The sequence below is a fragment of the Psittacula echo genome (genome assembly GCF_963264785.1).
Source record: "Psittacula echo genome assembly, chromosome: 1".
NCBI lineage: Eukaryota > Metazoa > Chordata > Aves > Psittaciformes > Psittacidae > Psittacula > Psittacula echo.
In genome coordinates this window covers 42,570,068-42,597,180 of record NC_137735.1, presented here as the reverse complement: position 1 = coordinate 42,597,180, position 27,113 = coordinate 42,570,068, and the positions used below count along the sequence as shown (strand labels likewise).

Below are 27,113 nucleotides of genomic sequence, written 5' to 3'. Positions count from 1 at the left end.
TGTTTTTTGGTGCAAAACTGTCTTGCAGTTTCCTCATTTTCAGAGCTTATGCACGAAACACATTTCTAAATGTTACTGAGCAAGTCATCATTTCAACAGTTTCTTGTAGTAAGCAGTCGAGTCTTGGAACGGACTGCATAATAACTGGATCTCAGCTGAATTTATCTCGTTTGTAAATTTTCTCCTGCAGCTGGTTTGAGATAAAAGCAAGGAGAAACATTTGAAGCCAACAGATGCTTTCCCCCTTCCACCTCTCTTTCTTTCACCTTCAATGCATGTTTGTCTCGACAAACACGCAGTACCAAAAAAAAAAAAAAAAATTCCAGTAGAAGTAAACCAACTGAAAGCACAGCTATTATCCCATCTTTACCGTTATGCTCACATTAAAATTCTCTGCCACTCTGCAGGGTGGCAACTCTGCCCTGTTTTCTCAAGTTTTCTAGAATCCTGCTCTTTACCTGCAGCTAACCTACTTGCTTAGAACTTCACCTATACACTGCTTAGTTTACTACAGCAGCCTACAATTCACAGAATTTTATTCTTCGAGCAAATTACATGATGTGTCATTTCAAATTATAATTGCCTGTTCCAAATCTAAGATTACATTAACAGACCATTTACCGGGACTTATCATGCAAACCTACAATAGCTTGCTGCTGGAGTAACTCCTCTACTTTTACAAGCTGAGTTAGCTACCAGCTTTCTATGGCTTTAATGAGTTCCTACGTGTTGTGGTGTCACCTCAAATTCTTTCTTTGTTCAAAGCAGCAACCACAAGTCGGTGAAGATTTAAGGGTTTATCTTTACCACCTGCTGCTCTGCATACGCAAAGCACGCATATTCTACTGCAAGTATTCTGAAATATCCACTGCCACCTACAGACCTTCTCCTTTGACTCATTCTTTTTATTTCCTGTCCAATTCTCTTCTAGCTGGACATTCACTTAACTTTTTTCCTCTTCCCCAGGCTCAGAGGGGTAAACTCATAGTTCCCGCAGATTCTCAGTACAGGAGATTCAAGTATTTGAACCTCCTGAAAGTGAAGTGATTGAAAACTAAAATGAGTAGACAAATTTCTATTAGCACAGTGAACATCCTGCTTTTCACCGTAACATTCACATCACTACATCACAGTATTGGCAATTTTGTATTCTGACATTCTATGAGTTGTATTTGTATCTGAATGAGGTATACTCCAAAAGCATTTCATTACTGTGTGTACAGACACTTTATAGGTTTCTTTTTTCCCCATAAAGCCTATCACTTAACCAATAAAAATAATTGGAAAGCACAAAGGGATGGTAAATCACCAAGCAAAAGTTAATGTCAACCTCCAGAGTTTCAAAGAATCAATGAAGAATTCTATTTTACGCCAGACTTTGAATTATTTATCATGCATTCTACTGCAGGCAGCTACTCTCCACAGCAATCCACATGGAAGTACTTGGATAAGTAATATTAATGCATATCCTGCATGTATTTCCTCCTTCTTTCCTAAAACACAGATAAGAATATAGCACACAGAACACAGCTTCCAACACAGTTATAGCTAGCAGAGAATCAAATGCAACTACCTGCTACCTAAAAAAATCTGGCACTTCTAACCATGCTCCCACACTTTCTAAAGCTCTAATACTCCAAACTAATCTCATGACCAATAATCTACAACATTTATGTCTACTGTTCAGTCTTTCCAGGACAGTACATAGAGGAAGCTCTTGCATCAGGATGCTGTGGCACTGCAGAAGCATCCCAGAAGAGGACCGGCCATCTTGGCAGTCTCTCAGAAAAGGAAATGAGCCTTGTGCACAGTACCTCAGGACTGAGGGGAAACCATGATCTCTGCTGCCATGGAAACTGAAACCACACAAAGACAAACATGCTGCAGCAAGAGCACAGAGCTAAGATCCCTGTGAACTAACACAAGTTTTAACACTTAGGAAAGCACATGCAGAATCATCTCATCAAAGGAATATTCTGTCACATTAACTAATCCTATTGAGAACATGTCATATCACATCATTAAGAGCTTTAGAGATAGCTGGGATATCTCCCGATTGCATGCTTCATTCTGTGGTACTGAGGTACCCTCAGCAATCCATACAAGGCTACAACAGTTTGGAAATTGCACTGTACAGATGCAAAAATGTCTAAGAATACCCTGGACAGCATGGATGGAATAACAATGTCCACATCTCAAAGTTTTTTCTCTAAATGCATTTTCTACCAAAAAAAAAAAAAAAAAAAAAAAAAATCACTAAAGTGATTCTCCATTTGATACAATTATCAGCCTTCATTGATAAGTAACTCTCTGTCTATGCTATTACTTCAAAGAGTGACAGGTTTTATATATAGAAATTTATGAACAAAGTAATAGGGCTGCTTGCAAATGATGCTTCTGATAACAGAGAATTCAACTGTAAATCTGAGAATTTCAACTTGATGACACTACAGAATAATCTATTCAGCTAAGGAAGAAGTTCTTTACGGTGAGGCACTGGAATGGGTTGCCCAAGGAAGTTGTGAATGCTCCATCCCTGGCAGTGTTCAAGGCCAGGCTAGACAGAGCCTTGGCTGACATGGTTTAGTGCAAGGTGTCCCATGGATCTATATAGCAAATATGCCCAAAGGGAAATCTATGGGCAAGTTCTTTATTAATAGTTTGAAGAGTTCCCAGTAACACATGAAAAGGTCTCAATTTATTTTTTCCAGAAGATACCCCCAATTGCCTTTCTTTAATAAAAAGAATAATAATTATCTGATCATTAAATAATACCACATGCACACAGACAGAGATGAAGCAGAAAGAGAAAATTACTGGGATAAAGTTTTCTAGAGATTTATTTCCAACAGACTGAATGCACACGACTGATGTATTAGAAATGGATACAGGTAGATAATGTAACCTGACAGTTGATAACATAGGCTTTCTCATTTAATTTTTACCAAGACTTATAAATGAGTGGACTTGTCCTTTGGGAACTTGCAAAAACAGATGGCTCTGGTGAAAATCAATACACAAATTGTAGGTATGAGTGAAGGAACAAAATCTTGGACTAAAAAAATTACAAGGAGTAAAGGCACCAGCAGACATGACTGCTTGTGAATATGCAAATCATACTCTTATCCCATCATACTACAGAAAGGGCAGAGACTGCATGAAGAAAACTTCTTTAGAAAGAAAGCACAAAGCAACTGATTGCTCCTTGAATCTGATCATATAGGGGAACAGGGAGATCTAAGTTTGGAAAATGTCTGTCCTGGCTCAGGACAGTTAAAAGAGAATTGAAAAAAAAGACTTGCAGTACCTATTACAATCACCAAGTTGCTGTAATGCCAAAGTTTCCCATTATGAGATTGTATTATATCCAGACAAGCTTTGCCTCTTAAAATATTACCTTTCTAAAACGGTGCCAGGAATGTGGGAGGAACAATACAGGTATGAAGACAAATGTCAATACATCTATTAGTTTGACCACTGTATGCAGCTTCACCTAGTCTAAAAAAGTTTTCAGTCCTTACATGTATACTTAATTTGGAGATGTCATTTTTTCACTGTTTTCAATGGATGTATGTGATACCTCTTAGAAATTGTGTAGTCTGTTCACAGCTGACTCTTGACATATTCCCCTGACAGTTCACATACGGTTGACCCTAGACTACCTCACTATATCTGCTAATAATTCTTGCACCTTATACAATACTCTATCAAACCAAAGTGTCTAGCTCTACATGGAGACTGTTTGATATAAACAGTTTAGCTCTTCAAAACAACATAGAGCTTTTTTGTTAATTAATGCCACTGCAGATCAATAACAGTTTAAACCTTTCCTTTCACTTTGTACTATCTTGCCTGTTTGAAAAGCTAAAGATAAGTGTATTTAACACAACTACACACTCAGAATAACATTCCTTATATTATTCATAAAACTATTGGCTGTGTAAAAAACTTGAAATGATCCTTTTACATCATTTTACTTAGTTCTTTTCAGCACCTACTGAGTTAAGCACTTTAACACACACTTATTTCAATCAAGTTATTGAAGTTTAGCCTTTCTGAAGCGCAAAAAAAATGAATAACCTCACGTTAAAACTGCAACTTGACTCCATCTTCTCAACAAACAACAATCTCATGACTCAACTAAGCATATGATTCAGGTCCCTACATACAAAACTTTGCCCCAGATAAGCCACAGAAATACTCTGATATTTTGCTACTCTAAGACCTACATAAACAGATCATCTGGAACTGTTCTTAAAAAAAAAAAAATCATCTGCATTTGGATTCTGGAATAACTTTATCATGTATTTGTTCCTCATATTTAACCAGTCCAAAATGCAAAGAACAGACAAATCGCTCTAATTCATAGCAGAGAAAGAAACAAGAAAGAAAAACCAAAAACCTACAAAACCCCAACATGCAAAAATCCAACTTATTTTGCAACAGGCTGTTACCTACACTTTAACAGTCAGGTTTGAGTTCTCTAGCTTAATACGAGCGATGAAGTCAAAGTACTATACGGCAGCAGAACATTATCATAATCATTATATTCATTTGGTAGTGACACAATAGGTATTCCCTTAAATGTATTTGTATCAGCAACTTATGATGTTTAAATATGTACACCCTCTAGTTTCCAGCCTATCAAAAAAAAAATCAAATATTAAACATTCTAATCAAATCATGCATACATAATTACTTCTAAAAACCACTCTTACTCTGTTCATATGTTGTTTAATAACCAAACTAATTATAGTGTGTTTATGGTTTATAGTCAAGTCATGAATGCTATAAAAAGTCTATAGGGTTAACTTTTAAAGTATTTACCTGTGCGTAAGCCTTCGGTGACTAATGCAAACAGCAGTTTGTTGATCCTGTGCAACACAGACCTTATGGCGACTACATTTCATCTTTAAACATGGATCTTTAGCCGGATCTAAAGCTAAAAACAATTTTAGAAAATTGTTAACATTTATCTAGAAATATGCAATTAAGAAAAGAAACACACTACACATAAAACCCACCACATGTGGAAGGGTCTTGGCCTGCTGCTTGTACAGCAAGCCAGACTGAAAGGCTGTGATTGTCACCAGCATAAAATGCAGCACACTCAAGAGACAATGCAAAATGAAGCAGTGCAAAATTCCTTACCCCATCCACTCTCTCCTGATCAGCATTTGTAACAAAGGCAGTCAAAGGCTGATGGTTTTTACTGTAGCTGAAAACACTTTTTTAATATTAGAATTTGCTTAGGACTTCTGGGAAGTTTGCATAACCATTATCACAGACTCACAGAATTTATAGGGTTCAAAGGGACCTCTGGAGATCATCTAGTCCAAGCCCCCTGCCAAGGCAGGAACCCCCTGCCATTATGTCATTCAGAGTACCAAATTTCCAAAGAAAACAATCTCGAACTGGATTCTGTTGCTTACAGTTCTCCATTTCAGTCATGTCCTTTCAAAACAGAATTAGGTTTGTGATTTTTTTTAGTTCAAAGGCCACTGCATTTCTGAAACCACAATAAAATCATAAGCCATAAAGTAATGCAAAACAAGTAAGAAAGGCAAATGACATTTGATCAGGAGTTTGGAATATTTGTTCATTCAAATGTTGGCTACAACATTTTTAAGAGCTGTAAGCTAGGATACTAGTAAGATTAAATAAATATAACTGTAACTATAGCTATAACTATAAATATAAATATGTATAAAATGTACTTCCACTCCATCCATTTCTTGTTGTTCTTACTATGAAGCAGTAACATCTACTGAGCTACACTGCACAGTAATACTTCATTAACTCATAAATGGTGATGGGCTAGTCCATAAGCAATTTAACTTAGAAAAGAGGAAAAGCATCCATCTGCCAAATGCTTTTTTTTTTTGCTGAGAAAGTACCCACCATACCTTCTTAAACAATTTCCACTTTCTCACTGTAATCCCCAAAGACCAGTATTTCTACCTTGAAAGAAGTTTCCCTTTCTTACTAAGACACAATTGGGCTCTTCCGACTCAACATTAAGTGCTGAACAATGACATTGCCTGAGTTTACCAAGCAATTATAACTGAGACAAGATTTTAGTAAAAAAAAAGTAAACTAAAATATGAGGTGCATGGTTTGTATGAGTCCGTCCTTAAATACTAATTCTACCTGCAATATTCTAAGTCTCTTATTTCTGCTTCTTAGGGTTTTTTTTTTGTAGCTGGTCCATTAATCCACAGTCATCTTTGAGCTACACTTCAAACCCAAATACTGATTTCTGGCTGTAATAATCCTGTTCATTACTTACCATTAAATTTGTATAGCATATTTCCTGAGTAACTGTGCCTACATGACAATACAGAAAAGTTTCTGTAATTTTAAGCTTTCAAAAGAAGCAATCGACTTCTCCCTTCTCTAATATCCGTGATGTCTTCTTGGGATTCCAAACTTAATTCTTCTACTTAAGTTTAATGCCACCCACTCCATACACAGACTACCCCCCACCCAAAAAAACAAAACCAAACAAACAAAAAACCCCCACAAAACACAAAAAAACATACTAGTAAGTTTAACACCAAAGCCTTGCTTAAAATCACTACTGAAAATGCTAAATCACAAAATCATGCAAGAAAGCTATGAACAACTAGAATGCATTTTTCTGTGTTCATCTTCACTTTAGCATATTACTGTCCAGTCTGGACTGGTATTTCAGAAATGCTGTTTTCTACATTTGCTTATAAAATATATATTTGTGTACATATTTTCTGAAAGTAAAGTCATGTTTCCTCTGTTCTTCATGATCAGAAGTAAACCTTTAACCACACCTCTACTTGAACTGACAGATGATATTAACATAAGGCTGACTAACCAGGCACCCAGGAAACAAAAACCAGGATCATTAGTTGCAGTTTTGACACATGACTTTGTGGTGTGAAGTATGATTAAATATAGTCTAAGCAGTGACTCTGCCAGTATTATTTCCTTTTAACAATATATTCAGCTAGGCAAAACATGACATCATACCAACAAAGCAGTAGAGTTATTGAATCATTAATATAATAATAATTCAATGTAGATGGAAAAGAAATATTTTGTTAATTACAGCATAGGATATATGCAAAGATGCAATCCTTTTCCAGGTATTTTTATTTCTACAATAAACCAGTCATAAAACCACAATGAGTCATCAAAAATAAGTCTGATTATAATAACTCTAAACAACTAGGAAGCAAATCCAGCAAAACATGACTGAACTAGGATAACAGATTTGGAGTAAAAATTAACAACAGCGTATTCAGTATCCTTCTCTAATATACTTTAGATTTTAGATTCCATGTCAAATAGTTTCTCTTCTCAACGTCACCTAATGCAAGTCCAAGTCCCTCTTCCCAAAATGTTCTCTAATGGAGACACTAAGATAGCAATACTGGAATATGATACCAGCATATCTTAAAATAACTGCTCTGCAAAACTGAATAGGTTAATAGAATAAAAATACATGAGAGGAGAAATCTGAAATCACATGAGGATGCTGAGTTCAGTATCAGCAAAAAAAATGCTTAAGGAAAAGGAGTGAATGGAACCTTTGTTCTTCATGTAACTTCATGTACTTCATGTAACCTTCCACTCCCACTGAAATGGTTATTTCTTATCCCAAGTTCTGGGACTCTGAAGGTGCGTTTAGACAATTCCAAAAAAATCTAGCAAGCCATAACATGGTTTAGACAGTGCTACAGGCAGAACCCAACTTTATAACCGCGAGATGGTACTGTCACTCTTCACTTTTTTGACAGGGAAAACATCTAGTTTATTGCTGGAATCAGAATTACTTTATCCCTAGAAAAGAACACCAGGGGCAAGAGTTAAGATTCCATTTAAAACAAAATTTTAAAGTATATATTTCAGTGGAACTCCATGAGATTTGACTAGGAAATCAAATTAGAAACTGGCTTTGAATGCATGATGACACAAAGTAGTGCTGGATTTTGATAGCACTATCAGAAAGATAGGAAGAAAAAGCAATCAAGAGTTGCATTGAATGCTGATGCTCCATTAGGTTCCTTATGTATTTAACAGGCTTTTTCACCAAAGATTGTTCTAAACCAGATTGTTTGGAATTCTGTGTTAAAAAATACCTTTTAGTATAGCACCCATTCACAAACTGCACCTTTTAAATGAAAGGTAGTGATAGGTGTTCATTAGTAAAGCTCTATTGCTAGAAATCAGTTGTGCAAGACAGGAGTATCTGCAAGAAAACCACTTCCCGGACCTATTGTTGATATCAGACTCAGCTGTCCAATATCAACATTTTTGTCCATTTTACTCCTCTAAGAATGTTCTTCAAAGAAAATTTAACATCTTACAAAAATGACTTATAAATGTGACTAACTGATAACATTCTGTGCACACACAGAGTGTTCATTTCATTTGCTAAGAAACAGAGAAGTTGAGGTGGTTCAACGCTCATGGTCTTGCCATTGACATTAACTCACATTATTACTCAGTGACCTACTGGACTTCTTGTTCTCTGTCAGCTACAGAAGTCTTTATATGTCACCTTAATTGTGATATATGGCCTCCATTTTTCCCATACATTTTTGTAAAAATTTCTTCATTACCAGTTTTAGTGATGCAGAAGTCACAGGAGAATGTATGGTTTTGGACACATTTTTTGAACAGTTGCCATATCTTATAACAGCAAGGGAGAAACCAAATAGATACAGAATTTTGGAATGTGAAAATGTCAACTACCTGAGGGGTCAATTCTGCCTAGACTGACACTATAGCTTAGCAAAAAGATAAAATACAGACAGAAATGTTGTTAGGAACTTTGAAAAGCAGTGCAGGCCTTTCTCTTTATTCTTTCAGTATCACATGCTGTAGTCAACCCTATGCTGTGAAGTACACAGGATCCAAATTTTATTAATCCATTTTGCACAATGTCACGTTTTTTAATTTTTAATTTGCTTTTTAAAATCGGTGAACTTATGAATTGCATTAGTGATTTTCTCAACTTTGAAAGGACTAAAAAAATTAGATATTTATGAAAGCACGGAAATGGCTTGCCTTTTTTTAAAGCCTGTTTTACTTCATACTTGGAACAGACAAATGGAAAATTTTCATTGAAAATGAAGACTAAACCACAAGAAAAACATCTTCTAAAACCATACTCCGAAGTTTTTAATTCTGGGGAAGAAGTGGACTTCTCTTACAATACAGGGACATATCTGACTATATATACCCAGTCTCTACGTGGTGTCATAAATATCTTAGACTACTGTGAAAATGCATAAATTTATTCTTGGGAAAGTACTATGGATTTCATCTAAGCATGTAACTCAGTTAACTCTGGAAATACATGGCACTGAGACTTTAATTCCTCACTGCATCCTCTAAAAACCCCTGACAAAACATGCCTGCTTTACCTGAGCTCACTCAGACTTGCATTGACAACAACACACATTCCTTTCCATTTCTGCTAAAATACGCCACTATGAAACTGTACAACGTTCACACAATGTGCAGCCATTTATGTATCCCTCAGAGCTATTTTCCTCAGTATGAAACAGACATCAATCTGAGTTTTCATCTGATTCACATCCACTAAAATATCTCATAATTATGAAGGCTAGAGGCCTTTTTCTCCATAAATGAAGTGAAAATGTAGATTGTACAGCATAATTATATCACCATTAAAAACAGATGATTGTTTCCGCTATGGTGAGGAGACTAGACATAAGTAACGTGTATTTAAGGCTTGCCAGAAATCAGTTCTTTATTAGCAGCTATAATGTATCAGCTGACTTCCTGGAAAGATACAACCAGCTTCTAAAGATGCAAGTACGATCTTAGCTTCATTGACTTGGTAATATTCAGCTTTATTTAGCTCCTGATATTCAGAAAAGTGCGCTTGCTACAGGTTATTTGCCTATATGCCTACTTTACATTTGTTCATATACTTGCCTAAAATACTATCAAATGTTGTGTTAATTAAATTTTAACAAGCAGAAAAAACAGCATTGTCATGACAAGTATTACAAAAGTATAAAATACTTTCTCTCATCTATTATTTCTCTAAGAACTTGTAAATGAAAAGTAATTTGCTCTGCTGGAAAAATATGGAACAGCGTTAAGATCACCTGGTGACTTCATAGATGGATATGGACTTGTTATCTTCACATGCTAAAGAAGCAATTAATATTTTAAAAAAATTATTCAATTATTACTAATGTACCTATTTATTTATAATTTAAATTTGGATAAGCAATTTAGCAAAGCTTTCTATCATCTCTTTTTTAAGTTAATTTACAGCCAGCACTCCAAGAAACTGACATTAGCCAGAACATAATTTTTATTATTTTTATTTGGAATATAATAGAAAATCAAGATCAGCAAGACACAGCATAGGAATCCTCTTAACAGGAGCTCTGTGGCAGAATCCACAGTAACTAACCATTATTTCACAATCTGCTGAGTGCATTCTGCCATGTTCCTAATATTCCATTCCCAATAAAATGAAAGAGGAAAAAGCTTAAGGACAAAATTTTCAGACTTAGATTCTATTTCCTGCCTCCAATGTTTGTGATTCATTTCTGATGGGCAAGATAAAAAACCGTTTTGCTTTACTACACTTACCAAAACTTAAGCTCTGTTTTTTAGGTATCCCATGAGTGGTTTAATTCCTCTAGTTTAAAAGGCAATTCTGACAACTTTGCCTACAAAGTTTTCACATTTGATCATGGGGGACAAAAATGTAAATCATCCATAGGTTTTAACTAAAATACCAATAATTAGGTCAAATGCCTTGGTTATAACCTTAGGCAGACAGACACCTAGAAGGAAATTACTCATACTGCCTGCTCCGGTAAATGCACAATTCCTGAAGATACCTGAAGTGCCTTTACTTCTCCATTTCGAAAGATGGTGATTCTGACCTCCTAAAGCAGAATTTCTCATTGAGAAAAGCACTGATCTAGAGAAATGAGCAGAATCCCAGCACCACAGTTTCCAGAAACAGAAAGGAGGAGAGCAAGGCAGATCACATAAACACTCAGCTGATATAGTTAGTTAACATGGAATCTTCATGTACTGATGCTTATCAAATGTTGTGATATCTTTAATATTAAACTCTCATTTGAAATCTTTCAAAATTAACAAACATTACACTACCACAAGCAGCAGCTTCCCTAGCAGAGTTTTCAACTGAAAGAAGTTTATACTTAATCCTAATTATTTACTCAGGTTTCGGGCAAGGATGTGAGTATGGCTGGGGGAGTGAGTGAAACAGGAATCTAAAACTTTTCTATCAAGATTTTAAGAACAATTATTGACTCCAGATTTCTTAAACACTGAGTGTTAATTACATAAGAACTTCAGGCACAACCCTGAAATCTTACCATTCTCTCACAATCCTGTTCATCTAAGTGCAAGAACAATGCAGAGGCTACTAACAGTAACTTTATAAGCCAGCGCCACACTACAACTTACATGTCCTAGGATGTATGTTCTTTACACACTGTAAATTAAAAATTACTAAAGAGTTATGTATAAGTCAATCAGAGATAAAAAGGATTACAGAAACAGACAAGGAACATCTTAGTTAAGAAATTAACTAAGAAAACAGGTTTTTAAATATGACGAGGTTAAAAAAAATGAAATTGTTTCCAACAGTCAGATTTCAACATTTAAAATGTGCTTTAAGAACTTTCATTCCTCTATCCAAGGAAGAAAACTGTGCAGTCTTTTTTTCTTCTTTACATTCTTTATTTGGTTGGTTATGTTTCAGGGATTTATTAAGGTATTTCTTTTTCCCTCACCACTAAATAGTAATGTGTGATTTCAGATTTCATATTCTTAATAACTACCTCTGTTAGCTATTTTACAAGCTTTCTTATTGAATTCCTGTGGCAAACACAGGAAAGTTCATTAGGCAATTAAGTAAACCTGTAAAGAGGCAGCAGTCCTAGTACACACCAAAACATATCCAAGCACACAGTCCTCAGGAACTCGAGACGGTTAACCAGGACATCCCAGCACAGAAGACAGAAGTAGGAGGACTTTAAAACTTAAGCTATTTGCAGGACTAAACTTCAGCACATTTGTGAAATGCAAAGGAACAGTTCCACACACCCTTTGCTCAACATGCTGCCAGTTTAAAAAGCTCTGGCGCTCCACCTCCAGCCAGTCATTGTAGCCTCATGCCAAAGTTCTGCTTTTCTGACATAACTATTTGTAGGTCTGAATGGCTACCAAAATCCATTATTTAGCCAGTTGAAAAACAAAAATAAAAAAACCCTTTTAATTTATCTTATGACAATTCAAGATTTGGTGACTGTAGAGACCTAAAGGGAAGACATAAAGCAAGGGTGGCAGGGGAGCAGGAATGAGGGGTTGAATTGTTACTGAAGACAAGCAAAATCTCCTATTATGGACTGGGTTTAGCCTCACTAAAAATGTTTATATAGTCATTCTTAAAATAGCTCTAAGAATTTAGAATCCATTCAATGATTCCACATAAATAAATTCTGAAACAATTTAAGATCCATAATTTAAAAAGCAGATGTGTACTACCCAGGGAATCTGAGTTAGAAGAAAAGACTGTGAACCAGACAGGACAAGGCAGTTCCAGAGTATGTCGCAGTAGTGAAATTTATTAAAGAGAAATAATAAAAGAACCACTAAAGCACAACATCTGATAATGAACAAAAAACCCCACCCACTAAAGGTTTCCTCAGACATCTAGAAAAGATCTTTTCAGGCAAGGGCTTGCTGAAAGTAATAAAAAGCAGTGGGAATCTGTTTAACACAGGATTTGGTGCATTTTCTCAGTGAACAGGATTCTTAAACATACCCAAATACCTGAAACTGGAAACTATTCACCAGATTAAAATGTTGCCTTAAGTGAAGATACAGCATCTTTATTGGAGGACACTATGAATTTCAAAAAGAACAGAACTGAAAAGCTGTTTCTATTTCATGATTATTTACTATTAAGACTAAACTGTATTTAAAGTTATATTGATTACATCTTAATTGCAAAGTACTGAATTTTAACTTGAAAGTTATGGATATATATTTCTAGTTTAAAAAATATTCACAGCTTTGCTATAAAAACTAGATCATGACTGCACACATCAAATGCAGCAAGGTTAAATCTGCATGACTGTTTTCACAGTCTTCAACTAATGGATCTTTATTAAACTCCCTTAAGACCTCCCAAGGCTTGCAAATGAGTGATTCAAATGATTTTATTGAATATGACTCTAAATCGTTTCAGTTCATAGTACAGAAATGTACTCACAAATTACAGAGAACTGTTTGCACGTATTTGCATATCCTTAGTTACTCAAATTATTACAGAACTAAGTAGATGAAACACAAAGAGCTAAAAGGCAAAGGACTCAAAAGTGTTTGAAATCATTTCAGAATCTATTTCTGTTGTAAAATGGTAGCTACAATACCTCTGCTGTAAACAGACGTATAATATAACCAGATACTATAAAAGCCAAAAATAATTCAGCGGAATGGTTTACAAGAAATGTTATTAATATATCCACAAACCAACTATACCTTCAGGGTGTTCATCCTCCATGGAAATGTCATCTCATATTTTTTCCATTACATGAAAATACTCCACTATTCCTCCAAGGTATTTCTATTGAGCAAAGGAAAACATCCTTTCCACTTTAAAATAGTACACCAGTGTCTTTGTGTATGCAATTTTATTCAATAGCTATACCCTCCAAGCTCTGCTACCATCTGTAGTCTAAAAATAAAATGTACCTAAGCATTCCATACATTTTTGCATGGGGTAAAAGTGTTACGTGAAGAAAACATGTTAGCAAGTATTGTTGTTTCCTTTTAAACTGAGAAAACATTGATAAAACACACATTAAAGGTACTAAAATGTTCAACTTGGAATAGTCCAAAACACAAAACATCCTAATTGCTTGTTTCTAAAACCACTCAAAATACAAAAATTGCATTTTAGAACTAAGTATGATTAATAGAACATTCTGATTTATTCCAACAATAATATCTGCTGCACATGATTGCTTATTAAGAATTCACACTGTGGTGTTTATAGAAAAATAAAAACACTTATGTGTGTGTGTATATCATACAGTCAAAATATTTAAAAACTTTTTTCTATCTTAGATGTATATATGGAAACGAGTTCAACAGGAACATTTGCACAAATGTCAGATGTTGCTTTAAGGAACAGCACTGGGGGATTGCACTGCAAATCATAATATTTTCCATCTTTTAAAATAACTTAAATTTTATAGCCCAGGAGTAAACATTACTATATATTTTCAGAGTAAGAGCTAACCTCCTGGAATGCTTGGAGATATATTTCCATATAACTACTCTCACCAATACTCAAGGAATTACACAGATCTTTCTACATGAGCAATTTTTACATACTTAGCCATATCAATGTAAGAATGCCTTTAAAAATACACCAAATTATAGAGGAGTGAATTAAGATACTATTAAGATACTCGGTATCATATGCACAACTATTGATTCACTGAACTACTGACTTTTCAAATATTAAAAAAAAAAAAAAATTAGCATTAAGATTTGCATTCAGATTAAGGATGCATTTAAAAAAAAATAAAAAGTTATACTATCCATATATAGTAAATTACAAAAATCTTAGGAAAGGTTTTAATAGTCATATAAATCTTAGGAAAATAATAACTATGTGTAGACCTCAAAGATACGTCTGTATGGCAAGCACTGGTTCCTCAAAAACACTACCAAGTTAATACGGATGTTGGCTGAAAACAGTTTGAAGGTCCCCATATATTGCTGATTTTGAGCAGAATATGTATACATAACATAATAAATGAGAACATAATAAACATAATAATGAGAACCCATTTGTCTGACTACTAATATCAAAAAGGAGTTACAACTGTAACAGGTACCTATACAACAGCCTAAAAGACAAGGGGTGAAATAGGGGTAAGAGTATTTTTAAATGACAACTAACAATCTGAAAACACAGACATAAAGCTAAAGATTCTACCACCACCTTTATTACAGGTAGTCACCTGGCATTTATGCAGTTTAAAGGTCTTCATATTTGTTCATATATAGATTTCAAAACTTCCAGCTATTTGTAATCTCATCATGTAAAGCTCCTATAATTTAAATAAACAAAGAAAAATATTTCTGTAAAAGCACTAGTAATTCCTATGATCCATTGGTTTCTTTTTAAATAGAAAAAATATGACATCTAGTAGACTTGGACTTCAGATCTTTTAATGCCAAAAAGATTCCTTGCTTATTCTGTACGTTCACAGATTTATGCACAATTTTTCTGAAAAGACAAATATTGACAAATAAAAGAAATAACACACTGATAAATTAAGGATATTAATTATTTCTCTCCTGGAAGAACTTATCTGCATGTATCTTTAGCAGTATTATTACAAACCTTAACACAACACACATGAGAAGTTGCTACTGCTCTTGTTTAAACATTTTTAGTGAACAACTTTAGTCTCTTTCCACAAGTTTATGTCTGCATTTTAAAAATATGTCCTTCACTTAGGAGTTTCGTGTTTTCATAGAATGACATTTACAGAGACAATCAGAATGTACACCTAAAACTTAGTTGTTATAGTCTACCAACTCTCACTTTTTCCCATCTTAAGTAACATGAGGAAAAAAATGTGTTGAGATTGTCACTGCTGTATGTCTTTTACTGGCAAACACAGAGAATCATAAAAGATTTGATTTCTTCAGTAAATAGTGAAGATTACAATCACTTCTAAGGAACTGACATTTGCAAGATTGCCATGCTTTTAAGTATGAATGGTTCTTCTTACAAAATAACACCCATGATCACTTTTTCCATCTGATGAGAGAGACTTGAATGTATTAACAGGTACATGGTACTTCCATAGTTATATTTTATTCTCAGGAATATTTTGCTATGTTTAAAAAAGATCATTTCCCATTTTACTTAAAAGTAAGAGGAAGCCAATTCTGCCAAGATGTTGACTGGGAAACTTTTTTCTACCTTTTAGTATGTCTTTCAAATCTAGTCAGTAATGTTCTTACAGCCTTTTAATAGAATAACAACAACATACAAGTCTTTGATTAATAAAGAATATCTGGATGTCAATCAATCTAAAAAATGTCTAATACTTGAGAAACCGTAAATCTTTTGACATATAGCTCTAGTCAATATCATTGCTAAATTACATACAAAAACTGTAGCCATTATTGCAGGAATACTGAAAAGCACTGGGAAGTAAAAATACCCAACATTCTCTATATGACTGCCAAATTAAGACCCTGAGCAAAATTTACAGTGTATTCAATTCAATGGCTTCTGATGAAAAATTTTGCCACCAGTGAGTCATTAAAGTACAACCTATTGTAGTTCCCATATTAAAAACTTATTTTATCAAAAAACAAAGAAGAAAGGGAATAGACTAAAGGTTCTTTGTAGTGAAGTGATAAGCCTGCTTCTTAGATGAGGTACTTTAGCAAAAGAAAGGAATATTGTTCTCTGAGGAGTCACAGAACTCCTTGACTTAAGTCAAGGACTTTTCCTAATGTACTAGAATATAACGAGGAAAAACACATGATCTGCAAAATTGTCACGTTCTAAAATATTCAGGCTGCCATAGATCTAAATATTTACAAATTTCCACCATACCAGAAGAGAATCATCACTGAAAACAACTGTGACTACTCCTGTCTCCCACTAACTGGCAAAACAAGCCAGGGGCATCCATTTAAGAAATTAAGGCATTTCCTTTCACAGGCTTACTACAGCAATCCTGAATTAAAGTGACAAAGGCATAGAATGTAGTGGAAAGTCCATCTTCAAGAGATGTGGTTGCAATACAATATAATTCATCATAAATCTCTCTTCAAATTCAGTATCCCCTATGGAAGAATTTCCTTAAATTGAGTAAACTTTATTTTTGCAACATATTTTAATCTCAGTCTCTTGTGTACAAGCCCCTAAATTGTTTCTCCATTACATTTGTGTCACCAGTATTATTAGAAAAGACAAAGACACTGAACAGCTCCTTGTAGCAATTACAAAAAATAAAAATGTATCCAGAGTCTCAGTAGTTTCACAACAGTAGTCATACACTTTGAAACAACATACATGAAGTGGATTATATTGACAGTAAACATTAAGTTCCAGTGCCTGGGGAGAGAATGTTTAATGTGCGAATTTGCTGCGGTTGCTCAGATGATTCTAAGGCTGTAGCATTCTCAAAGCTCCATCTGTGCTTTACCTCAAGACAGATCACTTGAACATGACAGAGACTTCCAAAACTGTTTTTTCTAGATCTTGGCTTATCAGAAAGCTATAAAAAGAGACTTTCAACATCTTAATTTTTTTTTTTTAACTGCAAAAGACAAATATCAGATTACATGCCTGTTTTTCTTCAAATGCCCTACTGGAAAAATAGCAATGCAAATAAACCAAAACAAAATCTCCCAAACCCCAAGTTTGTATAAGCGAAACTTTAAGCTACTTTGGGAGCTTCCTAATGCTCCCATTTGCTCTCCCATAATGCTCTTCTAATCAATGAAGGCTTGCAAAAAATCACAGATACAAGTTCAGGATTAGGCTGAATTTCTGGCTCTCTTTAAATCAAGTATTTGAAGAGGGAGAAAATGACACAGATTTACAGAATTTTCAAGAACAGGAGCATAATTGGCAATACTTCAAATTTCATACCATACAAAATAACTAGTAGCAGAATCTTACCTTGATCAAATGGTTTACCAGGACTCCATGTACGGAAATAATCATCCTGGAGAGGGAGAAACAACCTACATTTAGTAAAATATAAAGACTCAATGTACACATGAAAAACTCACAGAATAATGAAAGACATAAGATGTATACCAACCTCTACTTCCTAGAAAAGGCAAGCAGTTAAGAAAAAAAAAAAAGGGGGGAGAGAAAAAGATTACAGTCATCATAATGGGACAAATCACTCAGAGAATAAAACAATGTCATTCAGAGGCATTTGTACTCATTAAGTACAAACGCTATTTAATGTTACTTTCTAGCACTTAAAATAGAAAAATATTTCTCACAGTACTTACATAGGTCATGTTTCTAACACTGCTTTTAAAATCTTACAGTAGTTTTCCTGTACTTTAAGTTCTAAGACACTGATTAACTTAATTACATTTTCCATGAATGATTTTTCAAAAACCAAAGCTCCAAAATAGCCATCAATAAAATATAGCTATGTTTTAAAGAATGATACATGAATTTTAGAAAAATAAATATTCTGCCATGTAGTTTTCAACTGCATCAATCAGAACTGTCATTAAGTAAGTCTAATTAGCTCTGTTTTCTACAAATCATTTTCCTAAACATAAAATATCCTCCTAATTATGTCATCAGCTATATTAGACTACAATTTCAAGAAGGAAGAACTTGAATTAAATGAATTGCTTTCAAGATTTTTAAGAAATTTTATTAACTACAGATTCAGAGCTGATGTAAATAAAACAATCTGCACACCTCAGATAACAGGTGGAGCAGAAAAATTGCTAGAATTATTTATTATGTCTTAATTTAACTCCCTATTCTCTAGAATAAAACATTTAAAAGACTGTACCAGACATTTTAATGTCTGCATAAATCAAGGTTCACAAACTGCATTGGGTGTATTGTCACATCCAGCAGTTCCACCCCACTTGCTAAAATATCACCAAAACCACCACAAATAAACTCAATTTCTAATAAATTGCAACTACTGGGAAAATGCGAGTCTCATAGAGTTGTCAAAGCCACATAATCACAACTTCAGAACAATCAAGCATCAAGCACATCTTTACAGGAACAAAATCCTCTCTGGGTTTTAGTAGTTCAACAGTCTTACCGCAAAGGGGATGAGGTGGGGGTAAAGGGGAAGGAGTGGTTGCAACCTAAATTGTATTTCCATGATTATTAGCATAAATGTCATGGAAATGTGTGCTTTGAAAGAGGAAAAAAGAAATGAGCAGAATCTGGAAGTGCAAAGTAGAACCACAGTTCTGTAGCAATACGTAAGCATTCCTCTACTCTGATGTGGCACAGATTAACAATCTATATTTTTTTTTAATTACGCAAGAGAGAAGCAGAAATTACAATTATGGCAGAGTTTTCCAATTGTATCCCTCCTAATAGTAACTATGGAGACATTATTCCTACAGTGGTGTTCTGAAGAGGTTTGAGACAGCATTAATGCAATGCTGTTCATTCCATGAACCACATCATATCACTGGCAAAAATTTCAGTTCTTGAAAAAACACAGAGGTGCCAGATTGCCTTTCCATTTCTACTAAACCAGTAACGTTCACCCACAACAAGCATATCCAGACAATATGCTTATTTTTAAAATGGTGAAAATTTAGAATAACTAGAACATATTAGGATGCCCAAGGAAGCATTGGAATCACTGTCCCTGGAAGTGTTCAAAAACCATGTAGATGAGGCCCTTAGTGACATGCTTTAGTGGTGGAGTCGGCAGTCATGGGTGAATGGCTGGACTTGATGGTCTTAAAGGTCTTTTCCAACCTAGTTAATTCAATAAAAAAGCTATTAGAACAAAACAGCAGTCATTCTAAAACAAGGCATCCAGCATTATGCTTAAGGAAGAACATAGGAGTGGGGCTGCTTGTATAAATTACACATTCTCAATTTGGCCTCAAACTAATCAGACAATAAATAAATTCTTGTTCATCTCTATACTGCAGAGAACTTCACAGATCCCAAACACAACATCCCTCAGGCTTTTCTAGAAATAAGTCTTAGATGACCAGCTTCTGACTACAAAGCCACTCCATATCATTCCTTTAACCCTTTCCTCAATCTTTCCCAAGTCTATTTTTTTTAGAAAAGTATGACTAGAATTACACAGATCATTCAAGATGAAATGGAACAACACATCTACACACAACACTGTACATTATTTTGTTCTGTAGTCCTCTCGCCATTCAGGCTACACCTCTATTTTTTTTTTTTTAGGCTGGGTGGAGTGTTCTGGGTTTTGTTTTGTTCGGGTTTTTTAAATTGTACTATGGTTTGAATGGATCTTAAATTTTAAATCTTAACTTTCTATCTTTAATCCAAAACACATATATCCATATACCATATATATCTATACTGATTTTTCTAAGAATTAATTTTTCAATTCAACTGTTACTTGAAGAAAGTCCATTACTGGGTATGTTAAAATCTTTATGTGCCCCTAACATCAACATAAAATAGTTGCTTGATTCTCAGATTAAGTAGGAAATTGCTTCAATAAATTGCAGTTCTACAATTTTACAAATATTTCTAAAGCTATTTAACCTACTACACGTATAAAAATCTGGCTTCCTATTACATTCAGACCTTTCCTGATCTTCAGTCAGTAAGAGTTTGATTATTATAATGTTCAATATCCTCTTGAGAATGTCAAGATGATTATGTAATTTACAAAGCCTCAATTTTCCTAATTTTAATATAAAATTAAAGACAGAATGAACAAATACACAGTTGAGGCTGAGTAACATCACAGCTCCAGCCAAAGTATCTATAAATGCAAAAGCAATGTCTCAGGACAGAGCCTATGACATCTGATTTTCTTCAGGGGCTTCATTGCCTTTGCCCTGAGCATGTTAATGGTCAGACTGTAAAAATACACAGAATAAAGTCTCAGATCTGTCACAGTAGCCATACTGCTTTTTTAACATTTTCTAGCTAAAGGTATACATGCATTTGAAATAGAAAATTCATCCTTACTGCTCTACTGGAAACTACATGAAATGTCAATAATTCCTTCAAGTCTCTCTGTCTGAAAGACACATAAAGCCATGAATGATGGATTCCAATGAGTTTAATATCCATGCTTTAAAATTATACATGTTTAAACATTATGCTCAGTCAAGGTCAGTGTTGAACTGTTTCTAAGTATTGAAATTCATGCTACAATTACACATGCACTTTCAGACCAATAAATATTTTTTATGACAGCCTTAACAAAAGGATTCAAAATGACCAAAAGCAGTTTAGTCAGAGAAGTTCTATTAAAATAAATAAATAAAAACATAATATTAGAAAAAATAAGTATTTTGCCTTGAACATTTCTATTGCTCTTTTTCGAGTTCTATATTCTTCTATATGAATTATTCTCTTCTCATTCTTAAAAAACAGTACAGAAAGAAAGAAAAAAGCTCACTGAATAAAAATCGTATCTGAAAATGTAGTTATGCAGCAGAAGTTTTGAGCTTCCAAGACAGGAAATGAATAGGATCATATTATTGTGTCTTGTGTACAGCATTTGTTATAGAATTTTATTAATCTCTGCAGCATTTTCTGTAGATGCTGCCATATATGGCTGCCATGACATTAGATATTATCCAAGAGAAATCTGTATTGCTAAACATAATGATACATGGCAGACACAATGAGTCTGACTCAGAGAACAGCAGGTATTCTCAAGCTGGGAGGGCAGTTTCCTCACAAATATTTTCAGACCAAATTGACCTGGAAAAAAACCCCCACAGATACAGAAAATCCAGCCCTTGTTCCGTGTTCACATTTCATCTCTAGTATGGCCTATACATTAAAAGCCTATACATTAAAAGCAAACCTGATTTATGTCAGAGAATCCATTGAAATTGAAGCAGTTTTCTAAATTTATAAATATCTTTGTATTTTATCCAAATATAACTTCACTGCTACAGAACAGGTTGTACAGTGTATGACTTACAAACTACCAATTTAGGGAAAAGTCTAATAGGCAACTGTTCAATTCATACATAATGCCCTTTTAAGAAAGGATACTTCTAACAGTTACTAAAGCAGGAAAGATACAAGATTTCCTGAACTTTATTCAATACCAAACTGAATTCTGCCCATACAAAATTCCACTCAAGTTTTAAATGATTAAGCATGATGCAAAAAATACATTTTACTGCTGGCCTCTCTATTCCTACAAAGGGTTTGGGTTTTTTATCTTTTTATCAAAAAATAGCTACATGTTCCAATTTGTAGATATACATGCAATCCTATTTTGACAATCTCAGAAACAGAAGTATTTCAGGCTTCACATGCTCCATAATATAACTTAAACCCCACAATATTAGATTGAGATTTTTTCCTTGCTGCCATTAGCTTTAAGACTATTATGCTGTTTTTAATTTCAAGGAGCTCTTAATCAGTTTTCTACTCCATTTCTTCTATCTCCATCTCAAGTACATACATCTGGTTTTCGTCAGATCTGAAAGCTCTTCACCTCTTTTAGGCTAGGTCTTTGCTATTCAGTAGTTATGCTATTTTCAGACTCCATTTCAACAAGCCAAATGAGTTGAGCCAATAGCCCAACACTGCAGCTTTCCACTTGCCCCCATCTCACTTCTGTAGCAGACTTGAGCTCACGAAGCTATCTCCCCTTCACGTCTTTCCACCTCTCCAATAGCAAAGTGTTTGACTCATCTGCACCAAACCTTCCCAGTGACTCTGTAACACATATTTATGTTCTAAGTCTCACTGAAATAGCTCTGATAGGAGTGTCACCCAATACCTGTCCCAGCTTCATTGCAGTGCTGGAAAAAGAAAGTTAGCATCAACAGTGTGCAGAAAGTATTTTTCTACTTAGATCTTGCTCTAGCACCATCAGCCTAACACCAGCAAGATTGACATTACCCTGCAGAGCCATAAATTGCTGGTCACATAGGGAAATGTTACAGCAATTAAAGAATGAGACACCATGAAAGCTTCCATCGTATGGAAAATCCACCACTCCTAACTCTGCAGTTCCCCCAAACAAATGAGGGCCACAGGTAGCATACACAGAATAACTAAGATACTCCAGCTACATCTAATGAGAGTACTACCCCAAAACATAAACCATAACTGGGGAAGGATAAGTTGCACCATGACAATGCATGATGCTTGTGTACTGGGAAATTCTTCAACCTGAAATCTGAGCCAGTCTGGAATCCTCATCCATGATACAGATATGCTCTTCAGCAGCATGTGAATACTCACCTGCTGCTTTTCATCTCTGCTGACCTGCATAGACATCTGATCTATCATAAGCCCTGTAAACACTGTTGTATAAATGTGGAGCATTAGTTTAGCCAGTTAACTGCAGGACTGTACACTCAAGGGAATAAGGTAGCTACCACACTCCTCAGCACTCTATTTACTATCACAGCATCTCATGTGTCTCAGAACATCTGTGAGGGTAAGAAGCCTGGACAGACCATGTGCTCTGGAGCACTTTTTCCTAATTGTCCCAGACACATTGAATAGGTTGCTTAATCTGTAGGACAATATGAACATACCATATGTGACACCACATAGCTTGAGGACATGAAGTAAAACTAGGAAGAGAACTAGTTTAGGGAGTACAGGGACTGTATAGCAGATTTTTTTGGCTCTATAGTTTCTTCTCAACAGTATACATCACTTCTCACCAGCTGAGATACCTCTTATGCTTCCCCATGAAGTCATCTTTGAAGATTCCTTTCCAACACTCAAAAGAGGCACAGAGCAGGAGCCCTTCTTTAGTAAATCAAAGTTTAAGGAACAAGTAACCAGATTTATTACCTGGACTGAAGAAATGAGAAAAAATACTCAGAAGATTTTTACAGGCTAGCAGAAAGGTGACTACTGCCACAATTGACTCCTTTCCCCAGTTTGTCTCCCATTAGAAATACAATTAGTTTCACAAAAACCAGCAGAAGTAGTTCAGTGTATGAAGTACCTCAGACACAGATAAATGTGCACTCCACACCCAGTACTTCTGGGAACTGGTCAATCTTTAAAATCAGTTTAGTAAGCCAAAGAATTCATATGAGAAAACAAACACCAGAATACTGAACCACCACAGAGGCAAGATCAGCACTACTTCTCTGGTAGTTAAAAACCTCAAGGACTGTAGGCGAGACTGAGGCTTGCTGCACAACTCCTTTCTTGTTGTTTGGCATCTAGCTTCCCTGAGTGAGGTACTGGAGTGACATGTGGAAGGATGCCAGTTTGCTTTTCAATGCTCCAAGGAGGCTGATGTCAGCTTCCACTGCTGCTCCGGACTCCTGAGCCATGCCACCCTCGAGGCCTGTATTCACAGGACTGGCAAAGCACAATTAGAATCAATAGCTGCTTCCAGCAACTCTGGCACTCAGCTTCCCACACTCAATATATATCCCGCTCCCCTTCTTTGCCTCACGCTTCTAGTAGCATTGATGAGACTGGGCTAAACGCCACCACTTTTCAGCCCTCTCTCTCTCTATTTCACAGATCTCATTCAGTAAGATTTCTGTGAAGGCTTTTTGGTACTAGCAGCATTACTAACAGCACATCTGAATAGCACAGTATTGAAATCATTTGCCAAGAAATACCAAATGCTTACTAAAGCTTATATTCAGAAATACTGAGAAAATACTGACAAACATTTTGAAGAGAAAGGAATTAACATCAAAACATGAACACTGCAAGCTTCTAAATCCCAATAAAATTTAAAACATTGTCTCTTTAAAAGTGCATCTCATTTCTCATCATGAATAAAAAGGAAATTAACCATTAAATTAACCATCAAATTAACCATCTTTTCACTTTAAACACATATAAAAAGTTTTGACCATGTTCCTATTATGCTGTCAAGATTCAACTTGTGAGGAGGGCTTTAAAACAGGTTAGACGACAGGATCTGTAGTCTAATAAACCTGAGAGAAGAGTTGAAAACAGGCTGTACATGTGAGATTGAAGGCCACCTGTGGGACTTCCACATGCCCGTTTAGAAGGGCTGCTGTTCAGTTTCCTCAAATGCCCCTTCACTAATGGGAAAGCTCTTGGCAACAAGGGCAAAACTTATTCCACGACCTGTACGTACAATGCCACAGTCCAGAGAAGGACAGACGGTCGAGACTGGCTGAACAGTAACAACTATACAAAGAGATCAGATCTCATCTTGGGGCTGGAGGGTATTTACCTAAGTGTGTTGAAAGAGATGACCAATATGATTGTGAGGCTATGGTTTGTATCTAAGAAAAATGGTTGACTGTATCAGGGAGATCTCTGGGAAGTGGAAAAAGAGCTAGCATCTTAAAAAAATTAAAGGTAAGAAGTTAGATGCAGGGAACTACAGATGAGGCAGCCTTACCTTCGTCCTTGTAAATATGAATGGAAAATACCCTCTTTGAGTCCTTTTCCATGCACGACAGACAAGAATAAATACTCAGCACAGACCCACCAAGGATTTGCAGTGCTTCATCACCCAAACTTCCTTCTACAATGAAGTAGTAGTTTTGTGCACAAAGGGAAAATGGGGGCCATGTTGATCAAGAAAATACTGTTCAGTGGTTTTTAGCATACTCTATATTTAGAAATGAAGTCCAAAGAGACTTTTTTTGTTGTACTACATCAAATAATGACATTTTTGCCTCACAGCAGAAAAAGCAGGGTGCCATTTTCAAGGGAGGCAAACTGCATCTTTTCTCTGAGGTAGTTCATTAAAAGACCACTCCTGAACAGTATCTCATACAGAAAATACCATCTTAAGACCCGAATGCTAGATATAAGGGAACTCTACAAAATAAGGTCAGTTTGATTGACATGGAGAACCACAGAAAGAAAATTCAGAGATAAGACAGAATTTGCCATTTCTAAGTCTTTTTCATGTCAAACAGTCTTGACAGTGGGACAGCAAGTGATGTATCTTTCAGTGGAAAGAAGCACTTTTCTACAGCACTATAAACACAGCTCATGTACACCGCCATTGTACTTTGTAATGCACCTGCTTTTCAGTACAGATCAGTCATAGCTTCATTTCTTCATTTAAGACTGAGTGAGAAAAGCTCATTCTCCTTTACAATATCCTGAGGACCTCTATCATTCTTTATAAGCATTAGTCTCATAATTCCTGATGATGGGCTCCTGTTGAGTGAAGAATAAGCCAAAACGATTTGGGATAAATCACCACTAAGAATCAGAACACTCACTGGAGTGTCAATTTTGACACTATTTGAAGCTCTGCCTGTTAAAAAAAGGGTGGATGCTAGACGGGCTCAGCAGCCTACTTGGACCAAATGTGATGAACAAAAATTGGGTAAATAAAAATGTCCTTCTGCTTCAAATGTTGCAATATTCCAGAAATAGCCAGGGCTCATGTAACTGATCTGCCTTCCCCTTCTCCAATCTTAAAAAATGAACAATACAGTTATTAAAATTGTTGCATTGTGTTCAGGACAAAAACCCTGAAAGGTGTGAAAGGCACAAAGGGCACAAAGACAAAAACAGTCTAGCTTTGAAGAGTCTTCTTAGTGTCTAAGAAAAGTATTCGCGAAATCCGTGACCCTTACTCAATTTCTAGAAAACATTTTTTGAACCATATCTGAGGAAAGCAAGAGGCAAGAAAAGTGCTACTCATCAGTCCTCCTTCAGGAAGCTGAAAGTTTCTGTATTTTTAGCATGTCAAGGAGACCAACCTGCAGTTACAAAAGAGATACTATACTTTTCCTTCTGTTGGTTGTTTTTCAGCCTGGAGAAAATTCATTGCAAAGATAATCATAAGGTCCGCCATAACATGCCAGCTGCATGGACAGGATTTTGGTATGTTTCTTCCAACAGGTAGTCACTTATGCCAAGGCACAGAACAAAGTTCTGCATAACTCTCATTGCCATGGAGACAGAGAATACCCTAGTGTGAAAAGAGTCCAAACCGGAAGAAACTAAAGGGAAGAAATTAAGGAATACAAAAGATTATGAGAGAGGCATTACAGCACAATTAACATGACAAAGCAAGTAAGTACAGATGTGGCAACAGAAAAGGGGATGGAAGGAAAACCACAGGTCTACTAAGGACAATATATTTGTAATGTAATAGAAGGAGGCAGTTAAAAATTGAAGAGCGCTGCACAGATTTTAAGAATAAAGCAAAGCTATGCTGAAAGAATTAGTATCTATTTTTATATGACCTGTACCGGTGTTTTGTTTTTTTTCTTGTAAAACAGCTGAGGACATCTTAAAAATAAAAAAAAAGGAAAAGAAAGGAAAAATCCGCATAATCAACAGATACCTGAACTTGGAATCTGTGAAGACATAAACTGCACTTCAGAATCTCTAATTAAACCTGTGATAGAGATATTCATTCAAC

At 35.4% G+C, this 27,113-nt stretch overlaps 1 protein-coding gene across 3 annotated transcripts in view; it reads right to left on the bottom strand.

Annotated features, from left to right (window-relative positions):
• The window catches only part of SPOCK3 (SPARC (osteonectin), cwcv and kazal like domains proteoglycan 3), a gene marked incomplete at its 5' end in the record, with an annotated part of 188,655 nt that overhangs the window by 97,445 nt on the left and 64,097 nt on the right, over nucleotides 1-27,113 (bottom strand). For 2 of the 3 annotated variants that reach the window (XM_080632378.1, XM_080632379.1), the window contains 2 exons: nucleotides 4,828-4,942; nucleotides 17,738-17,783. The exons of the other annotated variant lie outside the window; for it this stretch is intronic. In XM_080632378.1, coding sequence (XP_080488504.1) covers nucleotides 4,828-4,942; nucleotides 17,738-17,783 — 161 coding nt within the window. The remainder of the gene's footprint in view (nucleotides 1-4,827; nucleotides 4,943-17,737; nucleotides 17,784-27,113) is intronic. 3 annotated transcript variants of the gene reach the window in all.